The following is a 25036-nucleotide window of genomic DNA, read 5'->3' as shown; positions in this document are numbered from 1 at the left end:
TCAAGCATAATAATGATTATGAGGATGGTGCAGGACCAGGCAGTGTTTTGTACTGTTGTACATAGGGTCACTATGAGTCAGAGCTGACTGGACGGCACCTAACAACAACAGAGGTTACAACCCACAAAAGTAAACTAAGACCTGTGTACTAAATGTAAACAGGTTGACTGCCTGCTAAAATTAAAGATTTAAATAGAATTCAGAGCCTCTTTAACATAACAGAATGTCCAGGATACATTAAAAATCATGCCACATATAAGAACCAAGAAAATTATAAATTTATGGATGATATGATACTATACGTAGAAAAACCAATAGACTCCACGAGAAAACTATGGGAACTAATAGATTCAGCAGCAGTTCGAATCCGTCAGGCACTCCATGGAAGCTCTATGGGGAAGTTCTACTCTGTCCTATAGGGTCGCTATGAGTTGGAATCGACTCAGCAGCAATGGGTTTGGTTTCTTTGGTTTTAGCAGGATACAAGATAAACGTTTATAAACATTTATCAAAAACAAAACAAAAATGTGGTTTACAGGTTGTGTTTATTTTTTATTGTATCTAAAAGTAGAATATATTGACTTTGTTAAAAATAATTCCACAGTTTTTATAAGTTTAGTGGCGTACACGATTTACATGTAAAAGCTGAAATTTTCAAACTAAAATCAGTTTGTATTCTTTATGAAATTTACAGAAGCAAGTTATGATTCAGTTTAAGTATCTGAAGCAGTTTCCACATTAAAGCATTCTTAAGAAGTAGAAAACTGAGAAGCTTAGATAAAGCACCAGCTGTCACCAGGTCACCAAATTAACACTGATTCCTCACTGGCTCACATCACATGGATGGAGAACAGGAGGAAAAGAGCAAGGAACACTTACAGAAAGAAACAGAACCCTTAAATTATATTTGCTTAGGGAATCCCCCAAAGGCATCTTGGTCAGGTTATTAAATTTCCAAGGAACAGAAAAAGTTAGATTATAATAGTTAAGGCTCAAGATCATGCAGTCATAATAAAATACAGTTTACTCAGACTGAATGCGGTGTAACATATTTACAGCCAACAGCATACATATTTTCTTCCTGAATCCCTTAGAATTTTGTAAGAATGTTGAAATCAATCTTCATACAGAATCTCTAACTTCATGGGTATAATTGACTCAATTTTTATAAATGAGCCAAAAAACAACGATTTGTACCTTTAAAAAATTTTTTTTTTCCCATAGTGAAACTAATGTTTAGGGTTTTAGAGTTTTTCAAATATGAAGCATTTTTAGAGTCATTATATACATGATGATATAAAAGCAGTAATGACATCAGCAACAACAACCAAAACCTAGAAAGGTAATTGAATAAGTAAAAATAACTTGCATATACTAAGATTATAAAACAACTATGATGAACTTACATTTTTATCTCCTAATTCTCAGTTCTCACAGTTTGAGGATCATTTCTTTCTCTAAGTTATAAAGAACCATCAAGTACAGTGAAAAGTACTTTAAAGTGGCCACAGTTTCCTTATTAATGGCCAAGACACATTGAAATGTCCTAGACATAACTGTAGCCCTCAACTCTCTTGATTCATATTATGACATGCATCTGCCGGCTCTTACATACTCAGGGTTACATTCTGAATACATGGTAAGAATACTTGGTTTTATGATAATGTAAAGTTTGTCTCTATTAATATAGTCTCTATTACAACATTTCAGTAAATGTATACTTTTAAAAACTATAAATGGGAGAAAAGTAGGCCAGAACTGTAGTTCCCTTTATAGGCCTTGTTTATAATTCATCTTATGGTAGAATTGGAGCTTAGGTAGAACTACTCAAAGAGATGAGAATCGAGGAAACAATATTAATTTCTATTACCAAAAAGAAAAAAATAAAAACTGGCTCCAACCAATCTTTTTTAAATGTGGTTTTAATCAGCCCAGGAGCCTCTGAGATTGAACTGAAAGGCAACTTCTACAGAACTCCTTCCAAAAATTTATGGTTTCTCTACATAAGGTTTTGATTTAATGACCATAGCATTTCACTATTTTTCAAACACCACTCCACATTAAGAACTCATTTGTAACTAAGTCCTATTAGTGGTGACTCGAAGCCCATCAAGTTCAAGTAGACATAAAATATACAAGAAAGACCCTTTTGCTGCTTATCCCTTCCACCACCTTTCCCATTCTCCAGAAGGGGCAAGTGCCATCTAAGCCATATAGAGAAAATGAGCATTGGATTGTCAAGTGACAACTTTAACCACTAACTACTCACTGCAGCAATATTAAGGGAGTTGTCTTCCTGATAGATTGATTAGACTAAATATATAGAAGTAAAAAGTGAATTTGGTATGGAGCCTTGCGAATACATTCTTAACTTCCATGGGTTGTGAACAAATGATCTTTGCTTTTATTTATGATTTAAACTTTTAACATTTCATGATACATGAGGAAAGTGAAGGGGTGGTAAGTGGGATTAGACTTGGCTTTGAATAATTGACTTTTCCTTAGCTTTATCAAAGTGGATATCTTCTTTAGTAGCTTTAACACTTCCACCATCATCTATCATGTGAATATCTGATGTATTTTTGTAATTTCGCCTCAAACGGTAACTTTTATAAGCACGTTGGATGATAGTGGCTGAGACTGCCTCTTGTTTTCGTTTTAGAGTAGTTGTAATTGGCTCATACGTGATCTTAAAAGGGTTGGCTAATATAAACCCAGTTTCTATCTCTGAAATGACTTTCTCCATCCTCTCATCTTTACCCAAAACTCGCTTTGTAAAAGCGAGCAATATGTCAAGACAGTGAATTCGGTCCCCAACTGCCATGGGAAGATCCATGGCAACGAGCTGGCCCTTGTTTGGTTTTGCCATGAGAAGAGGAGGATCAAGAGCAGCTGCAAAATCTGAAAGCTTGCTAGAGTCTATGTATTGGGTCTTATCAGGATCAAACCTCTTCCATACTTGAAAAAACTTCCTAAAATCATCTTCACTCAAGGTCTTGGCTTTTTTTTTTGAAACAATATTGAAAAACTCCATGACAACAACAATGTACATATTTACAATGATCAGCCATGAGATGAGGATGTAACTGACAAAATAAATAATCCCAAAATAGGGGTTACTGCAATCTCCTTTAACCTGAGTCCCAGGGTTGATTTTATCAGGATCACAGTCAGACCATTCACTGTTGAAAATTGCACTAAGCATCCCATCCCAACCAGCAAATATGGTAACTTGAAAAATGCACAGCATGCTGCTCCCAAAGGTTTCAAAGTTGGACACATCATTGATTCCAGCTTCTTTTTTAACATAGGCAAAATTGTACATTCCTAAGATGGCATAAACAAACATGACCAGGAAGATAAGAAGACAGAGGTTCATCAATGCTGGGAGGGACAGCATCAAAGGAAGCAGCAGATTATGGAACACTTTTGGTCCTTTCCCAAGACGCAGGATGTGGATAATCCGAGACAGAAGTATCAGTTGGACGAGGGAAGGAGATCCAAGGTAGTATTCTGCAGGTAGAAATAGTCCTTGGAGTGGAAAAAGATAAAACAGTAAATGAAATTATTCAAACACAATTGTATTTAGAGGAATATAAATTATTTTATATTTCAATGTTGTTTCTATAGGTTATGATGATTTTATTAATCCCTTCCACTTAACAACACATACTGAACGTTTGGGTTAGCCAAAGGCTAACTGTGGCAATGCTCAGGGCATCTATCAAAATTTGGAAAAGAATTCTTCTGTATCATTATCTTGAGAGTATTATAGATCAAATACTTCTGGAATCATAGATGGCATGAATCTATAATGTAGGCTAGTAGTCACGATTTTTTCTGATTGCCCTTGGCTCAAGAAATTTAGTTCATTCCAACTTCTATTAAATGTCTAATAAAGATATAATTCAAATTTGCAAAGACGAATGACATAATTTATGCCCTCAAAGACCTTATAATCTACAAAGTAGAGATAGACACTCTAACTAATTACAACACAAGGCAGAAAGACCTATTTCATAAATATAATCACAAAAATGTCTGGTATTCAGTGATTCAAGGATTGTAATTAAGTGTACATATTTCATAGATAGTATTTGGGCCCTTAGGAGCTTTAAATGTGAATTGCATAAATGAGTCTCTGTCCTCACAGAACTTTTTTCTAAAGATGGTGGATGCACAGGCAAGGATGGGAGTAAAGACATTGTTTTAAGTGTTAAACAAGCCAAAATGATAATTTCCATAAAAAGCATAAAGGATGTTCTCTGGAAGCACCAGAGAGTGTGGTTTCTTTTTTACGTGAAAAGGTAGGGGAGGGAAGAATCCTATGAAGCTTCTGAGACAGTATGTTTGCTTAATCTGGAAGGATCATGCCTCACATTTCTGTTTAAACTTGGTCGTTGTCCAAGATGGCAGTCCCTCTTATGTTCTATCTACAGCCTCATCTCCATAGTGCTCTTGTGAAGTTTCTACTCTGACTCAAGTTCTTATTCCTCCCCAATTTTCTTTAAACTCTTTCACTATGCAAGATGTATCCCCATTTCATTGTAAACCAGTTTCCCTACATTCTCGTCACTAAATCTTCAACTCTTTTAATCTGAAATCTGACTCTGTCCTGAGGACATGATTTTTTCCATGCAATCTCTCAAGTGTAGACAGTTCATTCTCCTCCATACTGTTTCTCAGTATGGAAGGATAGAACAAGTATCATTATTTCTTCCCAATGTGATTTCCATATCATTCCTCTTATCATTTTTTAAAAATTTCTAATATTTTGTGGATAATGCCATTCAGCTATACCATCTCCTACCACTCTATGATCTACTGATTCCCCCTCATTTTATTCATTGAATACTTCAGTACTTGGCTCACTGCCTCCCTGTCTGTCCCAGTACCTACCATCAACAAGCTGTTTCAAGGTTAGCCGCTTAGTCTTTGGCCTTCTCAACTTTGATAATTTTCGCTATCATTTTATTTAATTCAGTTATTCACATCTATGTCCACATTCTAAAGCCAAGATACCTTCTGAAACTTCAGATTCAAACAGCTCACTTTCTCTGTCTCTAACCACAATTTCCTTTTCTTCCAGCTCTCTGATTCAGTTACTCCCACTTCGCTCTCATGTTGTTGTTAGGTGCTGCTGAGTAGATTTCTACTCATAGCAATCCCATGTGATAGACTATAACTGTCTAACAGTGTTTTCTATGCTATAATGTTTCCAGGAGCAAATCGCCAGGTCTTTCTCCCATGAAACCACTGGGTAGGTTGGAACTACCAGCCTTTAAGTTAGCAACTGAATGCTCAGCCACCGTGCCGGGCTCTTTAATTCCATAATTTCTCTGTTTTCTCCTACCAGCCCCTTCCTGTCTTCATGTACTTTTCTATCATTTATTATACTTTTCTATCAGTAGTTAATTTCTTGGATTCAATTAACTATTGCATGTGTAAATTTTCTGGAAGTACGACTGGGCAGTTTATGTGTTTTTCTACTACTAAATACCTAGAGCAGTGCTTGACACATAATATAAACTTAAATATTGTCTCTACTGTCATGGAGCTTACATTCTAGTATGTGTATTATGGGGAGGCAGACATTAAACAAACTTCTCTATGCCTGAAACACTTTTATCCTCAATTTTTTGCTTGGTACCTCCTTATTTAATAGATCTCTGTTTGGATTCACGTCTTCTAGGAAGTTTTCTGTGACCCCACTTACTGATTAGGCAGCCCTCATTCTATTATGTTGCTGCAGCCCCCTCTGCTTCCCAGTCATAGCCTTAATGGCACATCATTATAATGTAGAGTTTAATTATCTGCGTCCCTTAATAGACTATAAACTATGTGCACAGAGTTAATGCCTATATTGTTTACTACTGAATTATTTACATATACCACAATATGTGTTCACAAAGAGGGTAATCAAATAAATATGTTTGTTAAATAAAGGACTGAGATGTCCAGAGTGAGAGGAAACTGGTAACGAATACACTAAAACCTAAAATTATAGTATTCTGGAAATTTTAAGGGCTACAGCAAAGGGACAATATTAAGTTTGAAATATGTCATGCTAAGGCATAAAGACCCTTCCAGTGTCAGCCTAGAAAATTAATGTATGATATACACCAAAGAGGTAATTAAGCATTTACTTGATGTTCTGTGAAAGAAAGCCTATGTTATTAATTCTAGAAATAGTTTGAATATCTGATATCTGTCAGGCATGTGACATGTATGAATGCAAAAAAATGTAGAGCATTCGTCTGACAAATAAAAAGGGACTCTACTTCTTTTCCACAAACTGTCAGTTTGTCATACTGTGGTGGCTGGAAGCTATGCTACTAGTATTTCAAATACCAGCACGATCACCCATGGTGGACAGGTTTAAGCAGAGCTTCCAGACTAAGATAGAGTAGGAAGAAAAGCCTACTGATCTATTTCCAAAGATTAGCCAGTGAAAACCTTATGGAGCACAACTAAACACTGCCCAATTCTCTTACTTTGGACACATCGTCAGATGAGATCCATAAGTAGAGGAGAACATCATGTTTAGTAAAGTAGAAGGCCAACAAAGGTGAGGCAGACTCTCAGAGAGATGGACTGGCACAATAGCCACAACAATGAACTAGAACATGCTGGCAACTGTGAGGATGAGGAAGGATTGGGCAACATTTTGTTCTGTTGTACAGAAGGTCACCATGAGTTGGAGTCAACTTCATAGCAGCTAACAACAATCTCTTTTACTTGTTGACAGGCTATGTCTCAAAAGATATTTACTGTAAAAGCTTTCCTAGTATAATATTACTACAAATGAAAATATGACTAAGCAAAATCTTACCTGTAATGGAGAAAACAACCACCACAAAATCAAAAATGTTCCATCCAATGGTGAAATAGTAACAGCGGAAAGAGATGAGCTTCAGCAAGCATTCTACAGTATATAGCACAACAAAAACTGTGTTAATCCAGTAGAAAACAGTTTTCATTTGTGGACTCTCATCATCACTTTTCATCATAATTGTTATCGCGTGGACAAAGATAAGAACCATGATGGTGATATTAAAAATTTGATTAGTCACCAAGACAAAGATGAGTCCTTGGAGCTTGTTCTGTGGGGAAAAAAGATACAATAGTTTCACTAATAATACACACACGCACGCACGCACGCACATACACACACAATCTTTAATTCCACAACTTGTTTTCCAGCATAAATAGAAGAATTGGCGAAGGCCTGTTTTTACCAAGCTCCAAATTATAGTAGTCAAACAATAATAACAACCATTAAAAGTTTTGTCAAGGTACATGTTTTTAAAATTTAGTGAAATCATTTTTTAAGAATTTAAAAATAAATACTCTCATTTAAAAAAGAAAATGTATAAATGACACTTTTTTCAAGAGTCAAAAAGTCTAGAAGTTTTCTCACTCTTGGGGGAGGTATCGGTCTTTGAGAGTCCTCAGACATGAACTTCTTCAATCCACGGCACTCTTTCTTCTGTTTTACTGTTATAAAGATATTTGAGCCTCCCTGGTAAAGAAATGATAGAAAAAAATATTGAAATCATATGTAATCCAAAATTCTCCCTTATATTAATACACATTTTAGAAGACTTGGCAGTTATTGATTTTATCTTTTAAAAATGCTTTCATTGCAATGAAATAAATCATGATTTGAACATATCTGACTTTCTGTAAAAATTTATATAAAATACAGATTTTATATATATATATATATATATATATATATGTTGGTAATGACTGAGATTCAGTAACCTCTTGGTAGCCTTTCCTGTGAGTAGTCAACTCTATTTTCACTTCTCAGTTCACTGAGGACTCAATCTTATTAGAGAGAGAAAAAAGGAAAAACTTCCGGGTATACCCGGAAAGATTTATTAAGAAAAGCTGTATTCAATAGCTAAAAGTAAGGTTGGTTTATTTCTTTTAATGAGCAGAAAAAAATAGAATTGGCCATACATGTATTTTTACATGTTCTTATGTTGCTCTAAGGAGCTCTGGTGGTATAGTAGTTAAGTGCTTGGTGCTGACTAAAAGGTTGTTGGTTTGAATCCACCAGCCCCTCCACGGGAGAAAGAAGTTGTAGTCTGCTTCAGTAAAGATTACGGCTTTGGAAACCCTATGGGGCAGTTCTACTCTGGGTTGCTACATGGTCGCTATAAGTCAGAATCAACTCAATGGCAATGGGTCTTATGTTGCTTTATTTTCCAAAGACTATTTTTTATCAGAAAATATTTTTGCTGTTATGCCAAAAGTACCTGTACTGTCTCTTCATAGCACCTTCTAGGTCTTATTTGTGTATCCAGTGCTAATTTCAGTATCTTATACAAAATATATAAAGTGAATAAGAAGTGAACATTTAATGTTTTGTTAGTCTAATAATTAGGAATTATTACTGCTTTAAATCAGGACCTCTTCACTTAAATTTGACAAGGGTCACCAACTTGAAGCCCAGAAGCAAATCCTAGAGTTGATTTGAAGTCCCTAAGAAGCTGAAGCAACCAAACGAAAGCATATTTACTCTCTGCCTCTCTACTTCCACCTGATTAGCAGAGACTCAGAGTGGCTTGTGGTTTTCGAAATTGAATGCCAATGGAATTTCAAAATTAAACTATTCTTTTTCTTGATTTTTTTGAGAAGGCTTTCCTACACCTAATAGTAAATGTAGGACCCTATAGTTAAAAATAAGTAGACTTAGATGTCTTTTGAGGCCTTTGTGCTTGCGGAGGCCTTCAATAATCTTTCTTTGGAAACAGCATCAAACAGTGGTTGTGCAATTGTGCCCGTGAATTCTCTCTTACAAATTCAAGCATTACTATTTAGGCCATCTGTTTGGATTATGACTCTGTCTATTTCTAGAAGATGGAACTACTCTAACCTCCATGATGTCTATGCTGGCTATGACTCTGAAGGCTCTGATGTAACAGAGATTAAAAAGAGATTTTTTTTTTCTTGCGCTCTTCAAGTATTTGTGCATACACAATAATATTATTCATTTTTTAGCACATCATTATTTGCAAAATATATACAGAAAAACTTACAACTTTTAACTATTAAACTTGCATATACTTTGAATATAGAAAACAATGCAAAGATGAACATTTTAGAAATGTTCATCAATGCGCAGGAACATCTAGCCAGTCATTATATTTTTTGGATAAGAATCAAATAAAATGACATTAAGTTGAACCCAAAACAAATCAATTATTTGAGGCAGGGTGTTTTTATAAATGTGTTTGATTTTGTCAGACATTAAACAAGCAGAGAATATTTATACTTATCTTTAATTTATGCTTTTTGAAATTGGCAACAATAGCACCAGTCAGTATACTCAGAGGAAGAAATAGTCCAAAGATAATAAAGTTGATGAAGTAACAATACATATAGATGTTGTCTTCAAAATTAGGCTGCATATTTACCTAAAAATTAATTAAAAGAATAGAAAGCTATTGGCATTGACTTTTAAAACACAGATGTATAAAACCATTCATGACAAGAAGGTCCAACAATGCTACTTGAAGTAATAATTTCTCTTTGTTGTTTGATGAAGGTATATCATTGTTTCATTTATTTTATAAAGTTTATTGCCTTGGTGTAATCATTCTTACGAAGTGTGGTAATTCTTCAAATGAACCTATGGGCCCATAGCCATTGAATATAATACTGAAAGGATTTCATTGTTCATGAATATGCAAAAATGTGAAATGTATTTAATTTCCATCTAGCATAAACATTTGCTTTTTACCATGTCAATTATTTAGTTATTGCTTGAAATGCAAAAACGACTTTGATTAACCCTTAACAATGACTCTTAGATTATACTGTACTTACAGCAATAGAATCAACTGCTGAATTCATAATAGTGATCCAGCCATTAAATGTTGCCTGTAAAAATGACATGTTTTTAATTCTTATGGGACTCTCATAGCTCATGACAAATAAAATGTAAAACTTAATACATTATTAATAGCACTAAAACATTTAATTAGTAAGGTTCATGACACTTCAATATACTGTGTAATTGAGATACCTTTAACCATTTTATTATTATATTTATGTAGTCTTCTAACAATTATTTTAAACTATTTAGTTTATTTGTAGCTAGTAATTTTTAATATTTTAAGATAATATTAAGGGATAGTTAAATAAAACATATGCTACTGAAGTGTCACAGTTACTTGTAACTTCTACATGTGTTTTTTTATTGAAGAAGTAAGATGGAAATGGTCTCCCTCTTCACCTCTGCTGCTGTTGGGTCACTGAGTGGCCATTTCTCAAAGCACTTAATAGAAAAAAAACAGAACAAAGACAGTAATACCCTAAACAAGACCAAAGAATTGTGACCGTATTACCCGATCAGTGGTGGAGGACATAGGTTTTGCCAGTACCTGCCATTTTCTACCTTCATCTCCATTTCTTTTACCCTATAGGACAGGGGCTGTATTTCAACTTTTGTCTTACCAAATGAGCGTAGCATGATGTGCTCCACAATATGTACTCACTAATTAATATTTGGAGCCCTAGTGGCATAGTGGTTAAGAGCTCAGCTACTAACCAGAAGATTAGCAGTTTGAATCCACCAGCCACTCCTTGGAAACCCGATGGGGAAGTTCTACTCTGTCCTATTGGGTTGCTATGAGCTGGTATCGACTTGATGGCATTGGGTTTGGTTTTTTGGTTTTAATTAATATTTATTAAAATATTTTATAACCACACTTTGTCCTTTACACTCACCTAACAATATGGATGAACATATAATTGATTTAAAAAAATCAAAAGATTACTTACAACTTGAAGCAGTGAAAGGAAACCGTTTCCAACATTATCAAAGTTCAGTTTTGCATTCTCCCATGGCATGGATTCATTAAACACAAGACTTTCACACTGACTCTTATTCATAACTTCAGATACAGGAAACCTTTCTCCACTTGTTGGATCAATGCATTCATAGAATTTGCCAGCAAATAAGTGTACTCCCATAATGCTAAAAACCAGCCAGATCATAAGGCACACCAGAAACACGTTGGCAGTGGGTAAAGTTGTTTTTATCAAAGCTCTCACAACCACCTGGCATATAAAAAATGAACATGTAAGTTCTAGATAAGACATGTGGAACTATTTTAACATCTGATCAAATTGATAATAATAATTGATGTAGCATATTGAAGCAAGAAAAGGCCATTTCTAAATATGCAATTGCCCATATTCTGGTATCTGAATAACCAAAATAACAATTCAATTTAAAGATATACTCTGCAGATACTGTAAGTCTTTGTACTAAAAAAAAAAAACTATTAAAGGCAACAGAGCTGGTTAGTATAAATATAAGAAATAATTATTTCACTGATCTAACACATATTTTTTTCATTTCTTGTACTGTGTGGGGATGGACAAAATAATCAAACCTGTGTGTATATGTATGAGACTATCCAGAGAGCATATAAAATGAGAGGGAATGGGCCTAGAACTAAGCCTTGAAGATTTTAATTTAGGGAAGATGAGCGTGCAAAGGAGGCAATGAAGGAGTGGTGGGAGAAATAAGAGGAAGACTAAAAGACTAGTATCAGTGAAGTCAATGGAGGACATGGAAGAAATACTGAATAGACAGCTGTACCTTGCAAAATCTCTACCCTCCTCACTGAACTACTCTATGTCACCGATGAATCAGCCCAGAATGGAAAGTTTAGGAAATGATCCACCACCTAAACTAGAATAACAACATAGTATATAATCACTGTCACCATTTCTTCAATCACTTCACTCTTTAATATTACAACCAGAGTTTTATTCTTTTCACTCCGCTAAAGCTGCTATGGCAGATGTAAACCCGTTGCCACATCCAATAGGATATTTTAAATCTTCACTATTTCTTTATCTTTCTTTCTCTTATAATTTACACTTTTGAGTCCCCCTCACCCCCAATCTCACTCTCTTTTGTACCTGTCTAACCATTTCTTCCCTGAAGCCTTTCTAGGTTCTTATTTTTTTTTTACCTGTATTTTCTTGCTTATATTCCTTGGTTTTCTGCCCTTTAAATAATAATTTTTAATTTTTCTTTCAAGAACACTTTATTTCTAAAAGAAGGTCTCAGATTCATATTTGATACTCTAGGCATTTTGGGAGGTCCACTGATACTTCTATTGAAAAAATATTCTATGCCTGTTAGAAAATACTCATATATAAGAATAAAAACAATGGCTGTGGTTGACACAAATATTTTGGTAGTAAAGAGTGCCCAAGACCTGAAGCTTATTAAATGCATAAACATTAATTTTGTAATCCTGTAGCTTTTTAAAATACTCTTTGCTGTATCTTCAAAGATAATTCAACTACAGAACTTCTAGAGGTTGAGATGACACTTCAGATCTGGTACTGACATTGATCTAACCATGGATACTATTTACCTGAGCTTGATTTACCTTTCTAATAAAATGTATGGCATCAAGTGGTACAATGCTTAATTTCTGACAAAGGGAGGCAGCTTCCCCAGCAAATCCCTTCCTGCTTTTCTCTAAACTGGGGGCAGAAGATTTGCTGATTTTGGTACCCATTGTACCCTGTGTATCTAAACTTACTAGGGGAAAACAAAACAATACAATAAATAAGAGTTTATTTTAGTTACATGCACTTATCTAGTTTGTGGGTTTTTTTGTTTTTGTTTTGTTTGAGTCAATACACCATCTCTACTTTATAGCCTTGGAATCTTCTATCAAATTTTCCTGTCAATAAACTGTATCTGTGCTGAAAATTTAGGTGTTTTATCATTTTAACCTCAATATTATAGTTTTCTTCAACCACCTTTTCCTTTTCAGCTATTGTCCACCTTATTTTGGTTTAAGATCACAGAGGACTATCACCACCTTGTGATTCTCCATGATGTGATTTTAGATTACTTACATTTTGTTTGGATTTATAATAATCACTCAAATTTTGACATAAAACAAATATCTATTTTTTAAAATGAGTGGAATGATTTTAAGTGCATGGTTTCTTAATCCATTTGATTAATATTGCTCAATATCACATTCAATGTTATGGTAGGATCTAATATGAAAATTGATTTATATTTAACCTGTATTCTTTTTATTGTTTATAGTTTATAGTTTATGCATTGTATGTTATTTTTAAAATCTTAATGGCAGTTTTCATATTAGATCCTACCATAACATTGAATGTGATATTGAGTAATATTAATCAGATTAATGTTAAGCAATCTATATAAAACAAAATGCCAGAAAACACAAAGGGATAATTATGAAATAAAAAGTATATAAGACTTTTTCTACCACTTCTGCACACAACTGATCAGTGTATATCTAAATATTTAATTCTACTTGTGCTGGTCACAGGCTCCATTTTTTCTATTAGGTTGAACAGTATGAAATTTTCATTATAAGTCAAAACATTGGCCATTTTATATGGTTCAACCTATTAGTTTCCCTTACATTGTCCAGAGGAGGCTTTAATGTGGGGTGAGGTGGAGAGAACTGGTAAGAATTCATAGTTGCAATATGTGAATTAGGAAAAAAAAGGAAAATTTATTTTAAAATTCAAACTTGCAGATATCTGTTCAGTCAGTAAATACCTACTGAGTGTTTACAATATCCTTGTAATTTAAAAAAGCTAGCTAACTAATAAGTTTCATTTTCTGACAGTTGTATTTTTAAAATTGAGACAAATTTATTAATACTCATATATTCATGTGGATTAGAATAGTAGTTTTTAGAGCTGTATTTTCTCTCTCAACTATTAGTTGTTTTGCTTATCTTTATTATTTTTCATATATTATGAGCAATAAAGACTTAAAATATTAATAAGTATAACATCTATTCCTTTTTATTTTTAAACAGTAGAGTACGAGGGTCTTGCTGTATTAATATTTTTAAAGATACAAATTAAAAGAAAACAAAGTTTGTTCATCTGTGAAAATTTAGTTATCTAAAATAAAAAATCTATATTTTAGAAAAATTTCTCTTACCTTCATTCTTTCAAATTGAGATAGAACTCTGAGTGCCCGAAGGAATTTAATAGATATAAGTGGTTTTAGATCTTCTCGAAATTTGCCTATTAAGCTAAGACAAAAGACCTATGTAAAATAAAAGTGGATAGAATTTAATTTTAATCAAAACAATATGCAAAATACAAATTGCATTTGTAATAAAGAAGATAAATAATCAAAGCCTACCATGAAATTTGCAAAAGATTTTAACATATATTTACAAATATCTAAATAATAACATGGAAAGGTGTAAGAAAATAATTATGTGTTAAAATTACTTGAAAAAAGATAAAAATAATTTTTAGAAATAAGGAACTTATGCTACTGAGATAAACAAAAATTTGCATATTTGATATTCTTTATGATCATTTTATATCCATTTTTGTGTGAAAAAAGATCCATAATTATTTGAAAAAATCAGTTTTCATGATTGTTTGCAATACAGTAATAGCATGGAATAAATTCACATATGCATCTATTACATGTATGGTTAAGACAATAAAGATACGATTTCAGAGGACAGGCATCAAGGGGGAGATACATATTGTTAAATTTAAAGTATACATTAGAAAAAAGTACAGCCAAATACCAAGGTGATTTTTAAAATCAATATATATATATGTATAAAATGGTTCATGATTAATAAACGTTCATAGATGTTTTAGCAGGGTGGTAGAGCTGTAATTAACTTTTCCTTTGTCTTCATATTTTTTCTTTATTTTCAAGTAAACTAATACGGAAAATTTGTTCTTTTTTACCCTGCACTCAAGAGAGAATCTTGAAATAGGTTTTGAAGTAAGAATGTCATCAATGTAAGCATGGAGGGATACAGACACACAAGAACAATGATGAGGAACTGGAACATGGGCTGCATGTTGTAGTGTGGTTTGGCTGGAATAAAAGGTGGATTTGCAAGAATTAGAAGACAGGGATCAGATGGCGTTAAGTCATTGTTATAGATTGAGGAGATTCAATTGCTGATAGAGTTGCTTATAGGATAGGAAGCCATTTGTTCATTCAACTAGAATTACTGAGTACCCGATATGTGACAGGAATTTTTCTAGACACTGGGGATAAGGAGACAACCAAATCAAGAAAAAATTTCTGTCCTCATATCACTTATCTTTTAGTGGGGGAAGACAGACAATAAGCAAAATAAATGAATAAGATATAATATTGTAGGGTTGCTAAGAGTTGGAATCGACTCGATGGCAACAGGTTTGATTTTTGGTTTGGTTTTTATGGAGAAAAATAAAGCAGAGAAAGGGAAACAGTATTGGAGTGGATGCAGTTTTAATTAGAATAGTGAGGAAAGGCCTGATGTCAAAGGTGTCGTTTAAGCAAAAACATGAATGAGGTGAGCTAGCAAAGCTCCAGGTGGAGGGCAGAGTAAGTGCAAAGGCAATAAGATGGAAGTGATCTTGACATTTTTGAGGAGTGTCAAGGAGGTCAGTACTGGTGGAGCAGTGTATAGATGGGGTACGGGGAAGAAGAGAGGAGTAGGAGGTAAGAGTGGATCACGTGGGGACTTGTAGGCTTTTGATTGCAAAATCTTTGGCCTTTACTCTGTGGTGAAAAACCAGTTGCCGTCAAGTTGATTTTGACTTATGGTGACTCTGTGTGTTTCAGAGTAGAACTGTGCTTCACAGCGTTTTTAATGGATGATTTTTCGGAAGTAGATTCCAAAGCCTTTTTTCTGAGGAGCCTACAACTTTTAGATTAGCTGCTGACTGCGTTAAATCTTTGCACCACCCAGGGACTCTGTGATATGGGGTGTTTTATTGGAGAGTTCCAAGAAGAGAAGTAGTATGAGCTGACTTCCATCTTACAATAGTCACTGATTGCTATGTGGAGAATAAAATGAAGGTGTGCAGTGGCAGAAAAAGAGATACCTGTTTATAATTTATTGTAGTAATCCAGAGGAGAAATTTTAGTTGTTTGGATCAGGGTGGTAATGGTGAAGGTTATAATAAGCAGTCTAACTTTGGAAATGTGACTTAAAAGTAGAACCAAGAGAATTTAAAGATTTTAGTGTTAATGTTTTCAAGGTAATGTGCAATAAGCATATTCTGCTAGCATTGGGTTCATAGGTGACTATTACAGTAACTCAGAAGTGAAACGCTGAACTTTATAAATTTTAGAGGGAGAAGAAAAGGATATAGGACATTAAAAAAAATTTTTTTTTGACATTACAAATGAATAAAGATGGGATATTGATGATTCGAAATGCAGGCAGAGAAGGAAAAGGAATATCTAGGAAGATAGGTGGATGAAAAAGAGTAAAGAGTAAATTACAAAAAACCTTTAATTAAAAGAAAATACATACAATAACAACCACGAAGTCCAGCCTGTACCAGGCATTAGTGAAATAGGCTTTAAAGCCGTATGCCATCCACTTTAGAAGAATTTCCAGAATGAAGATATAAGTGAAGATCATGTCAGCATATTCTAATAAGATCTTAATAGTCTTTCTCTGATTGATATATATATCTTCAAAAGCCTGTAGGTAAAAAATTAAATATTAGTCTGCACGTAATTTCAAAAAACTCTTTTGGCATGTAGGGTAATGAACTTGGCCTCATAATTGTTGTAAACTGTAATCTACAGCCCTTTTAAATTAGTTAATCAAAGCTACCATAAGAGAGGAAATCTTTAGCTACATCTGACATGAAAGTTATCTCTAATTTCAGGAAGCCAACTGCTATAGGTCGTAGAGATTTAAGAAAAAAATAATGTATCTTCAGAAATCTATACTGCTATTACAAGAAAAAGCCACAAAGTTAATTTTGCTGTAGGAATTGTAAGGTTAACCAGTGGAAACACATAAATATGAAATAAAACTATAATAATTTTTCCAAAGCTTCTCAGTTCTAATAGGTCGACCTTAATTTTACTGTGGGATACGAAAATTTTAGTAGCTTGGATTTGGGTGTTAATGTCATTCAAATCAATTTCATAAACGTATGAGTACACTGAAAAAAAGGGCAAAGAAGCACCAATAACCTCTGCAGATTTTCATTATTGGAGTGCATCCAAGAACAAAAAGTAAACAAGGATTAACTTAACTTTATGGGAAGCTCGGTGTGATTATTAAAAATTCACCCTTGCATATAAACCAAAAAACCCATTGCCGTCAAGTTGATTCTGATTCACAGCGACCCTGTAGGACAGGATAGAACTGCTCCATAGAGCTTCCAAGGAGTGCCTGGTGGATTTGAACTGCCAAACTTTTGGTTAGCAGCCATTGCACTTAGCCACTATGCCACCAGGGTTTCCCCCTTACATATAATACAAAATAACAACAGTATTGCTAACTTCCAGATTTAGAAAAAAAAAAATAGCAGTTGTAGTGGGATAATTTACCACACTTTCTATAGTGATAGCACTAACAGATAACGCAAACACTAAGTCAGTTAAGATTTGAAAAAAAAAAAAAAAGAAGATAGGAAAAATACACACTACGAGCCTGATGTAATCACACCCAACACCAACAGATGGCACATACTTCTCAAGTGCGTTTGGAACACTGTAGTAGATGCTGGTGTTGCCCACTCAGCGCTCCTTTATCAGCAAATCCACTGATTCCACAGCTACTATGAATGTTGCCTGATAGCAGACAACTGAGATCCGCGCTAGAAAATTGCTTCTGCCAAACAAGAGGCACCTCACCTAAGAGGCAATATGCCCATTCCTGGCATGGAACGTTAGAGCTAATGGCTGACTGACAGATACAAATGGCCACCCCCTTGCTTCACTCAAGGTGGGACTAACTCTGGTGCAATTGGGCGCCAGAGTGTCCGTATAGGATCAAACTGAACTGAGTCTCACTGGAGGACTGTCTAACCCCCGCAAAAAAACCCAGTGCCATCGAGTCGACTGGACTGTGTAGAGGCCTTAAATGATAGGGGTATCTTAAAAGACAATGCTTGCCCTCTTTAAGGTCTCCTTCCACCTCTCCTCCTGGCCACCAGATACAAATAAAGTCAAACCTCTTCCTAAGCTGACTGGGGAAGTGCTGAGATTGCTAAGGAAAGAGGATTATGTACCAGCAGCCATGTAGGACCTGGTAACATGTACTGGAAGGAAATAGGAGAATAGGCCAGGGAGTGGATCACGATGAGGCTGTTTTAGTTTCCTACTTCTGCTTTAAGAAATAACCACAAATTTAGTGACTTAAAACAAAACAAATTTATTCATTCACAGTTCTGGAGGTCAGATGTCTGAAATCAGTTTCAGTGAGCTAAAATCAAGGTGTTGGAAGGACTGATTCCTTCTTGAAACTTTGAAGGGAGAACCCATCCTTTGCCGTTTTTTGCTTCCAGTGGCTGCCTGTACTCCTTCGTTTGTGGTACCTTCCTCCATCTTCAAAGCACATCACTCCAAATCTCTGGTTCCATCCTCACATCACCTTTTTCCTCTGATTCTGACTCCTTTTGTTTCCTTTTTTTAAGGACTGTTGTGATTATATTGAGCCCACCTGGATAATTCAGGATACTCTCCCCATCTCGAGGTCCTTAATTTAATCACATTTGCAATGTCCATTTGCCATATAATGTAACAATCACACTTTCCAGAATTAGGATGTGAACATATTTGGAGGACTGTTATTCAGCTTACCATGGACTAGATCAATGGGGATAGAATATAAGGCTGCATAAAGGGAGGATAGTTGATACGGGGACACTAGCTAGTGACACATGATTTAATATCCTGGAAGACCCCTAGGTGATGGATCAGATATTCTGGGATAGTTCTCAGAAGCTTCAAAAACTGATAGCCTGCATGAATTAATGTAGACATGCCAGAAATTTTATTACAGACCATTCCTTATTAAATACGTTTCAAAGTATATAGAACAATAAATCCTTATTACGTATGTGCATATTTTTAGACTTTGTTTCATACATGAAACTTTATCAGGATCAGAAGTACTAGGTATTTATTAACATGCTCTTTTCCCTCCGCCAGGCATATATTTTAAAATTATATTGTTTTGTTACTGCTGTATTATACATATACAGACTTTCTAAGAAACTGTAATATATGGTTTCCAGAACTGAAATAAGAGAACATGAAATTTGGTGCTATAGTACATATTCTGGAGAAAAGTAATTTGTCTGGTGACTTTCTGCATAAAGAGAATTATGAAATATTTGCTCCCATAAAAGTAGCACAGGCATGGGCTGCTCACTCACCAGAGTGGCTGTGCTGAGAAGAGTGACTAGGCCAATAAAACACTTAAACCAACTGTTTTCTACTATCTTGCAGCAAGTTTTCCTTACGTTCTGCCAAATTTTTCCTTTCTTGGACTCTCTACTGATTTGACCAGGTGAAGATCTCCATCCATGACCTGTGAAGAATGACACCATTAAGAAACAAAACCTAGAAAACACATGAAAATATAAACATCTCAGATTTTACAGATTCTAACATAGGGTTGCTATGAGTCAAAATTGATTCAGCTGCAACAGATAATATAGGTACGTGTCACTGATTTATAAACACTTAATTTTTACCCCTTCTGTACTGAACACTATAACCATAGAGGTGGCGTGGGAATGAGAATTTTGATTGAAGCTATCTAAGGAGTTAACCTGGATTATTGAGCACTTTGAGGGTAGGGTACATGTATATGGAGTTGGATTCCATTTTTTGGTCAAGAGGGGTAGGCATAAGGAAAACCTGGGCCTTGAGAGGAAAGTGATTAAAACAGGGAAAAGTGAAAAAAATGCAGGTGGATTGAGTTTGAAGTCAAACACTTGATTTTAGAATTTTGCCTAGTGTTAAATTCTATATCCCTCATCAAAAAAATTTAAGAAGTATTTCCTCCCTTAACTTAGATGTTGAATGTCCTAAAACAATCCAAGCTAGTGAGAAAACCAAAACCCATTGCCGTTGAGTTGATTCCGACTCATAATGCCCGTAAAGGACAGAGTAGAACTGCCCCATAGGATTTCCAAGGAGTGGCTGGTGGATTTGAACTGCTGACCTTTTGGTTAGCAGCTGAGCTCTTAACCACTGCACCACCAGGGCTCCAAGCTAGTGAGAGCTATATTTTGAATATAGGAATTTGAGCATTTAGCAGTTAGCATTTGACAACTTTCCAGTGATTTTACACGTCCACAACCTGTAATAATTTATTAGTCTTGCTAGGAAACAAATTTGAATTATAAGTCATCAAGAGTTTTCAGTTATATGTCTAATGAGTTAGCCAATTGACTAAATCCTTATATATTTCTTAATATTCAATGTGGAATATGAAAATATGTCACCATTATATGATTTGTACTGTTTTTCCTATGGAAGTTATACTTTCATAGGAGTATTTTAAATACTGATCTTATTGTATGAGGTGTAAAATATTTTATTTCACTTCAACAGATAATCATTACCTGATGCTGCATTAGCTACTGATTTTCTCTTTTGCCCCTAAATAATTCTCTATTCTAATGCACACGGTTACATAGTTACCAGTATAAAATTAAATTGGGATGTTTTATCTATTTTTTCAATATTTCTTCTAGCATGAAACGTGTTTTAGAATCAACCTTATCAGTAATATTCCATTTATAAAACATCACTATATTTCTCTTCTGCATTAACAGTATCAATCATTATCTCTGTAAACTATGTTAATGATGGAGGATGGTGATGATGATGATAATTATTATCACTGTGTGCTTAACATGTGTGTTACCAGCTTTTTGCCTAAAATTATAAAGGGGTGTGTGTGTGTATGTACAGATAGGCTGATATAGTGATATAGATGTTTCTCTTTGTATTAATTTGATTTTCTTAAAGATTTATGTTTTATATTATCCACATTTTACATATCAGGAAACTGAGTAAAAGAAACGTTATATAAAAGCTAAACAGGTGGCTGGGATTTGAACTCAGTCCATCTTGACTCCAGAGCCAACACTTTTAACTATTATATTGAACTCTCTAGGAAACAGACCTTTCCCCTCTTTTCTAAATCTTGTTTATTCTTTCTTGACATTTATTAGTGTTTTCCAGGATGCACACACCCACATGCACCCACAGACAAAAATTCACGTGTGTGTGCATGTGTGTGTATATCCCTTAGACAAGTTAATAAACTATTTAAAATTTAAAATATATCTAATAGTGTTATTTAAGTTCTGTTGTACGGAGGGTCGCTATGAGTCGGAACTAACTCGACGGCACCTAACAACAACAATGATTATTTATGTTAAGGCAAATTTAGCCTGTTTTCAAAATAATGACCAAAGGACCTTATTTTTCTCTTACCATTTTTAAGATGCTTTGGCTTCTCACGTTCATAGATCATTTCTTCTTCAGAAGTAGCAATATCGACTGTACTGCATTCTGATGAGCTAGATTGCTTTAGTTTCTAAAAGTAAAGTACCATGAAAAAAGTTGCAATTCCTGTTTAATTTACTCATTTTAATGGAAGTCTATTTCATTTTCAGAAGTACGAAAAATTATGTTTAGAAAGAATATTACCAGGTTTAAAAGATTTTAGGACCATCTCATCATTGACATTAAAATGCGTACAGATTAATGTGAATGAAAATTTATGAAATTATTTAAAAATACTTAAGGGAAAATAATTTTAGATGAAAATTAACATTTAGTCAACAACTTCATCATCTTACAGGCATATGGGCTGCCTCCAATTTACGAAAATGTTGGAGTTCCAAAATTTCCTTGATATAGATGTCTTTTTTCACAAGGTTCCCATTTATGCTATTTTATTTAGATGAAGTAGCATAAAAATAAATCACCCCTTGATGCTAAAGGTGGGTAGACAATGGTACACTTTGTCTTTATTATGAAATCCAGTTCAGACATTTCTTTTGTAAGTCACCATAGTGCAGAATTGATAGTTATCCTACAGCGAGATAAAGGAATGACAGAGAATACGGCCACAGATGACTCTGGGATAGTGGTGTCAGTCCTGTGGAAGGAGGCTAGTTGCTGGGATTGACCTCTCCCCTCCTTTCTTTCCCATTCTGTTTATGACTAAAGTTCAAGGCTGGCTAGGACAAGCTGGTCATTGCCTTGTATGTGTGGTGATAATGCAAACGACACACTTTGCTTTTACTTGTAATAACCAACGATGCTTTATTTTACTTTATTTAAAAATGAATATGCACCATACCAACCTTTAAAATCACCAAGATTTAAAGTTAATAGCATATAGCTCATATTTTCAAATTAAAAAAGGTAAAAATATTTAAATGTTTGGAAACTAGTCTTATTTCTTAAAAATTAAGGCAAGCCCTTAGTAAAGTAGAAAATATAAAAAGCAAATTATAGATATTTTGTTCCCTGCCCCTCTCCAACCCCTGTTCTCTGAGATGATTGACTCGCAGGTTCTGAGGAAGGAGCCCATGGTTCAGATCTGATCTTTGTGGACATAGCTTTCTATTAAGTTACACTTCTTTCTGAGACATATAGTGCTTACAGTGTAGACCATACAACTGTCTCTGGTAGGGTGTACTTTTGGAAGCTTGATGAACTGCAACAACTACCCTTCTTTGAATGTGACCCTGCCTTTTTTTCCCCCTCTATCCATTGAAAGGAAACCCTGGTGGTGTAGTGGTTAAGTGTACAACTGCTAACCAAAAGGTTGGCAGTTTGAATCCACCAGGCGCTCCTTGGAAACTCTATGGGGCAGTTCTACTCTGTCCTATAGGGTCGCTATGAGTTGGAATTGCCTTGGACTGCAATGAGCTTTTTTTGGTTTACCCATTAAAAACTCGTTGCCGTCAAGTCGATTCCAACTCACAGCGACCCTATAAAACAGAGTAGAACTGCCCCATAGGGTTTCCAAGGAGCGGCTGGTGAATTGAAACAGCTGACCTTTTGGTAAGCAGCTGAAAGCTTAACCACTGTGCCACCAGGGCTCCTTTTTCCTTTCTACAGTTTAATAAAGCTACAAATTGTTCACAGTTCAAACTAGTAGTTTTTTCTTTATTCTTTCAGTCCAACTCAATTATATATATTATGATTTTGTGTTACAGAAATGAACTGACTAGAGTTTTAGACTGTTAGCAAGAAAGAATCTTAGCATTCTAATCTAGGCTCATATTTTAAAGATAAGAAAGCCCCAGGGGGAGTTTAGTGGTTTTTGTAATCATACACAGTGATTTTAAAGTTTCTTTAGTGTGCTTTTCATCACATCATATTGCCTGTTTGTTAATTTATATAATAATAATTATATTTATATCAGCTACTGTTTACTAAGCGCTTCGCATATGCGAGGTGTTTATGTACCTATTGAAATATTTATTTAATTCTCTTATCCTAAGAAGTAAGCACTATTTTTATCCTTATTTACATATGAGAAAACTGAAGCTTACAGAGGTTAAATAATTTGCTAAGTGTTATACAATCAAGAGCAAGGAGTAGTGGAGAGAGGATTAAATGAGTATTCTGACTCAGAAACTTCAGCACTGACTCACTTCCTTACAAATGATGCCATTAACACTAAGCGATCAGGAGAGTTAAACATCTTACCTCTTTGCTGCTTCCATCACCCGACTTGCTCTGAATTTCCTTATTATCCAGATTTTCGATATCAGATTCCCCTGAAGCAATTGGGACAGTTTCTGAGACACTAGGACTGGGAATAAGTGATTGACTCTCATTTTCAGTCATTGTGTGTTTCTCCATGCCACTGCTTTTTTCTTTCTCCTTGAAGAAATCTTGGGTGTCGCTCAATTCAAAAAGGGTATTGTCAGAAAGAGTCTCTTTGACATGCATGTCATTGACATTTTCCATTGTCTCCTTTGGAGCATTTTGTTTTTTGCACAATGTTTTTAAAAGCATGGAGTTTATTCCTTTTTTAATCCTTGCCATGGCAAGCCGAAGATTTTTTGCTTCATTGTTCTCTTCAATTGTCGCAGACTTGTATGAACTAAATGAGCTCACCAAAGCCAAAAACAGGTAAAATATCTACAAAAGGAAATAAAAGGAGGCTAAATGTATGTCATTTCTTTCTTTCTTTTTTTTTTTAAATGCAATATAAAAATCCTTAAAAACCAGCTGGCCCTAGCTTGGGAAACAGAACATATGAACAAATATAATGACAATAGAATTCAGTTCTCCCCCCCCACCACAATAGGTCTGATGATGTAACCGGACCTCATTTATGCTCACTAATAGTTTGGAAAAATATGATCTCTTCATATTTTACAGATGAAAAAGGCAAGGCTTACTGATGTCAAAGATCACACAGGTCTGAACTCATGTCTGTCTTATTCCAAGTAACATTTTATTTTACTCAGCCAGGATGCCTCTCCCAAACGTGAGAAAATTAATTCCTATTCGGGGAGGTGGGGGCTGACTTCACTTTAGCCCTATCCCTGTAAGATGTGTAATGATTCTGTAAACCCCTGAGGACTCTCACAAGGTGAGAACTATACGTGTTCCTACAGCCCACATCTGGAAACCCTGGTCACATAGTAGTTAAGAACTACAGCTGCTAACCAGAAAAAAGGTGGCAGTTCAAATCCACCAGGTGCTCCCTGGAAAATCTATGGGGCAGTTCTACTCTATCCTGTAGGGTCGCTACGAGTCGGAATCAACTCGACATTAACAGGTACAACCTTATCTAATGGTCCCTGAGACAGGCAAGCACAGGTGTTTGGATAGGTTAGTCGATTCTCTGTTACAATAAATTTGGAGAAACAAGAAAGAGGTAACAAAAGACTCATTGCTAATATTTGTAAAGTCATTTTGAACCCATGGATAGTCTATATTTTGATCTTTACTATTACTGAGAAATATGATCAAGGTACGTTCAGTTTCCAGGGAGTCAGGTTTTAATTTTGTTTGTAATTGTAGTGTATATATTGTATTACAGATTCATGATGATTACTTTCTTAGACTTAAAGTACTAATTTGAACTTTGTGTGTATTCTGGCAGTTTGACTCCCTTACTTCATATATATGTGAGCTTTTGAATACTCCATCTACTTTATGCTTTGTATAGTATTTGCAAAGGAAAGAGTTCAAATGTTATATACATCATGTTTA

General features: G+C 34.8%; 1 protein-coding gene across 1 annotated transcript in view; it reads right to left on the bottom strand.

Moving 5' to 3' along the window:
- Positions 1 to 808: 808 nt before the first annotated feature.
- Positions 809 to 25036, bottom strand: part of SCN7A (sodium voltage-gated channel alpha subunit 7) — a 62355-nt gene continuing 38127 nt past the window's right edge. The window contains exons 14-24 of the mRNA XM_003405813.4: positions 23516 to 23953; positions 21265 to 21383; positions 19204 to 19345; positions 16335 to 16508; positions 13988 to 14095; positions 10798 to 11076; positions 9841 to 9894; positions 9291 to 9428; positions 7421 to 7525; positions 6833 to 7103; positions 809 to 3531 (exon numbers count right to left, since the gene is read on the bottom strand). Of these exons, the coding sequence (XP_003405861.3) occupies positions 2471 to 3531; positions 6833 to 7103; positions 7421 to 7525; positions 9291 to 9428; positions 9841 to 9894; positions 10798 to 11076; positions 13988 to 14095; positions 16335 to 16508; positions 19204 to 19345; positions 21265 to 21383; positions 23516 to 23953 (2889 nt within the window). The 3' untranslated portion in view covers positions 809 to 2470. The remainder of the gene's footprint in view (positions 3532 to 6832; positions 7104 to 7420; positions 7526 to 9290; positions 9429 to 9840; positions 9895 to 10797; positions 11077 to 13987; positions 14096 to 16334; positions 16509 to 19203; positions 19346 to 21264; positions 21384 to 23515; positions 23954 to 25036) is intronic.

Source organism: Loxodonta africana, chromosome 6, assembly GCF_030014295.1.
Source record: "Loxodonta africana isolate mLoxAfr1 chromosome 6, mLoxAfr1.hap2, whole genome shotgun sequence".
Classification (NCBI taxonomy): Eukaryota; Metazoa; Chordata; class Mammalia; order Proboscidea; family Elephantidae; genus Loxodonta; species Loxodonta africana.
This window is presented reverse-complemented; position numbering and strand designations above follow the sequence as displayed.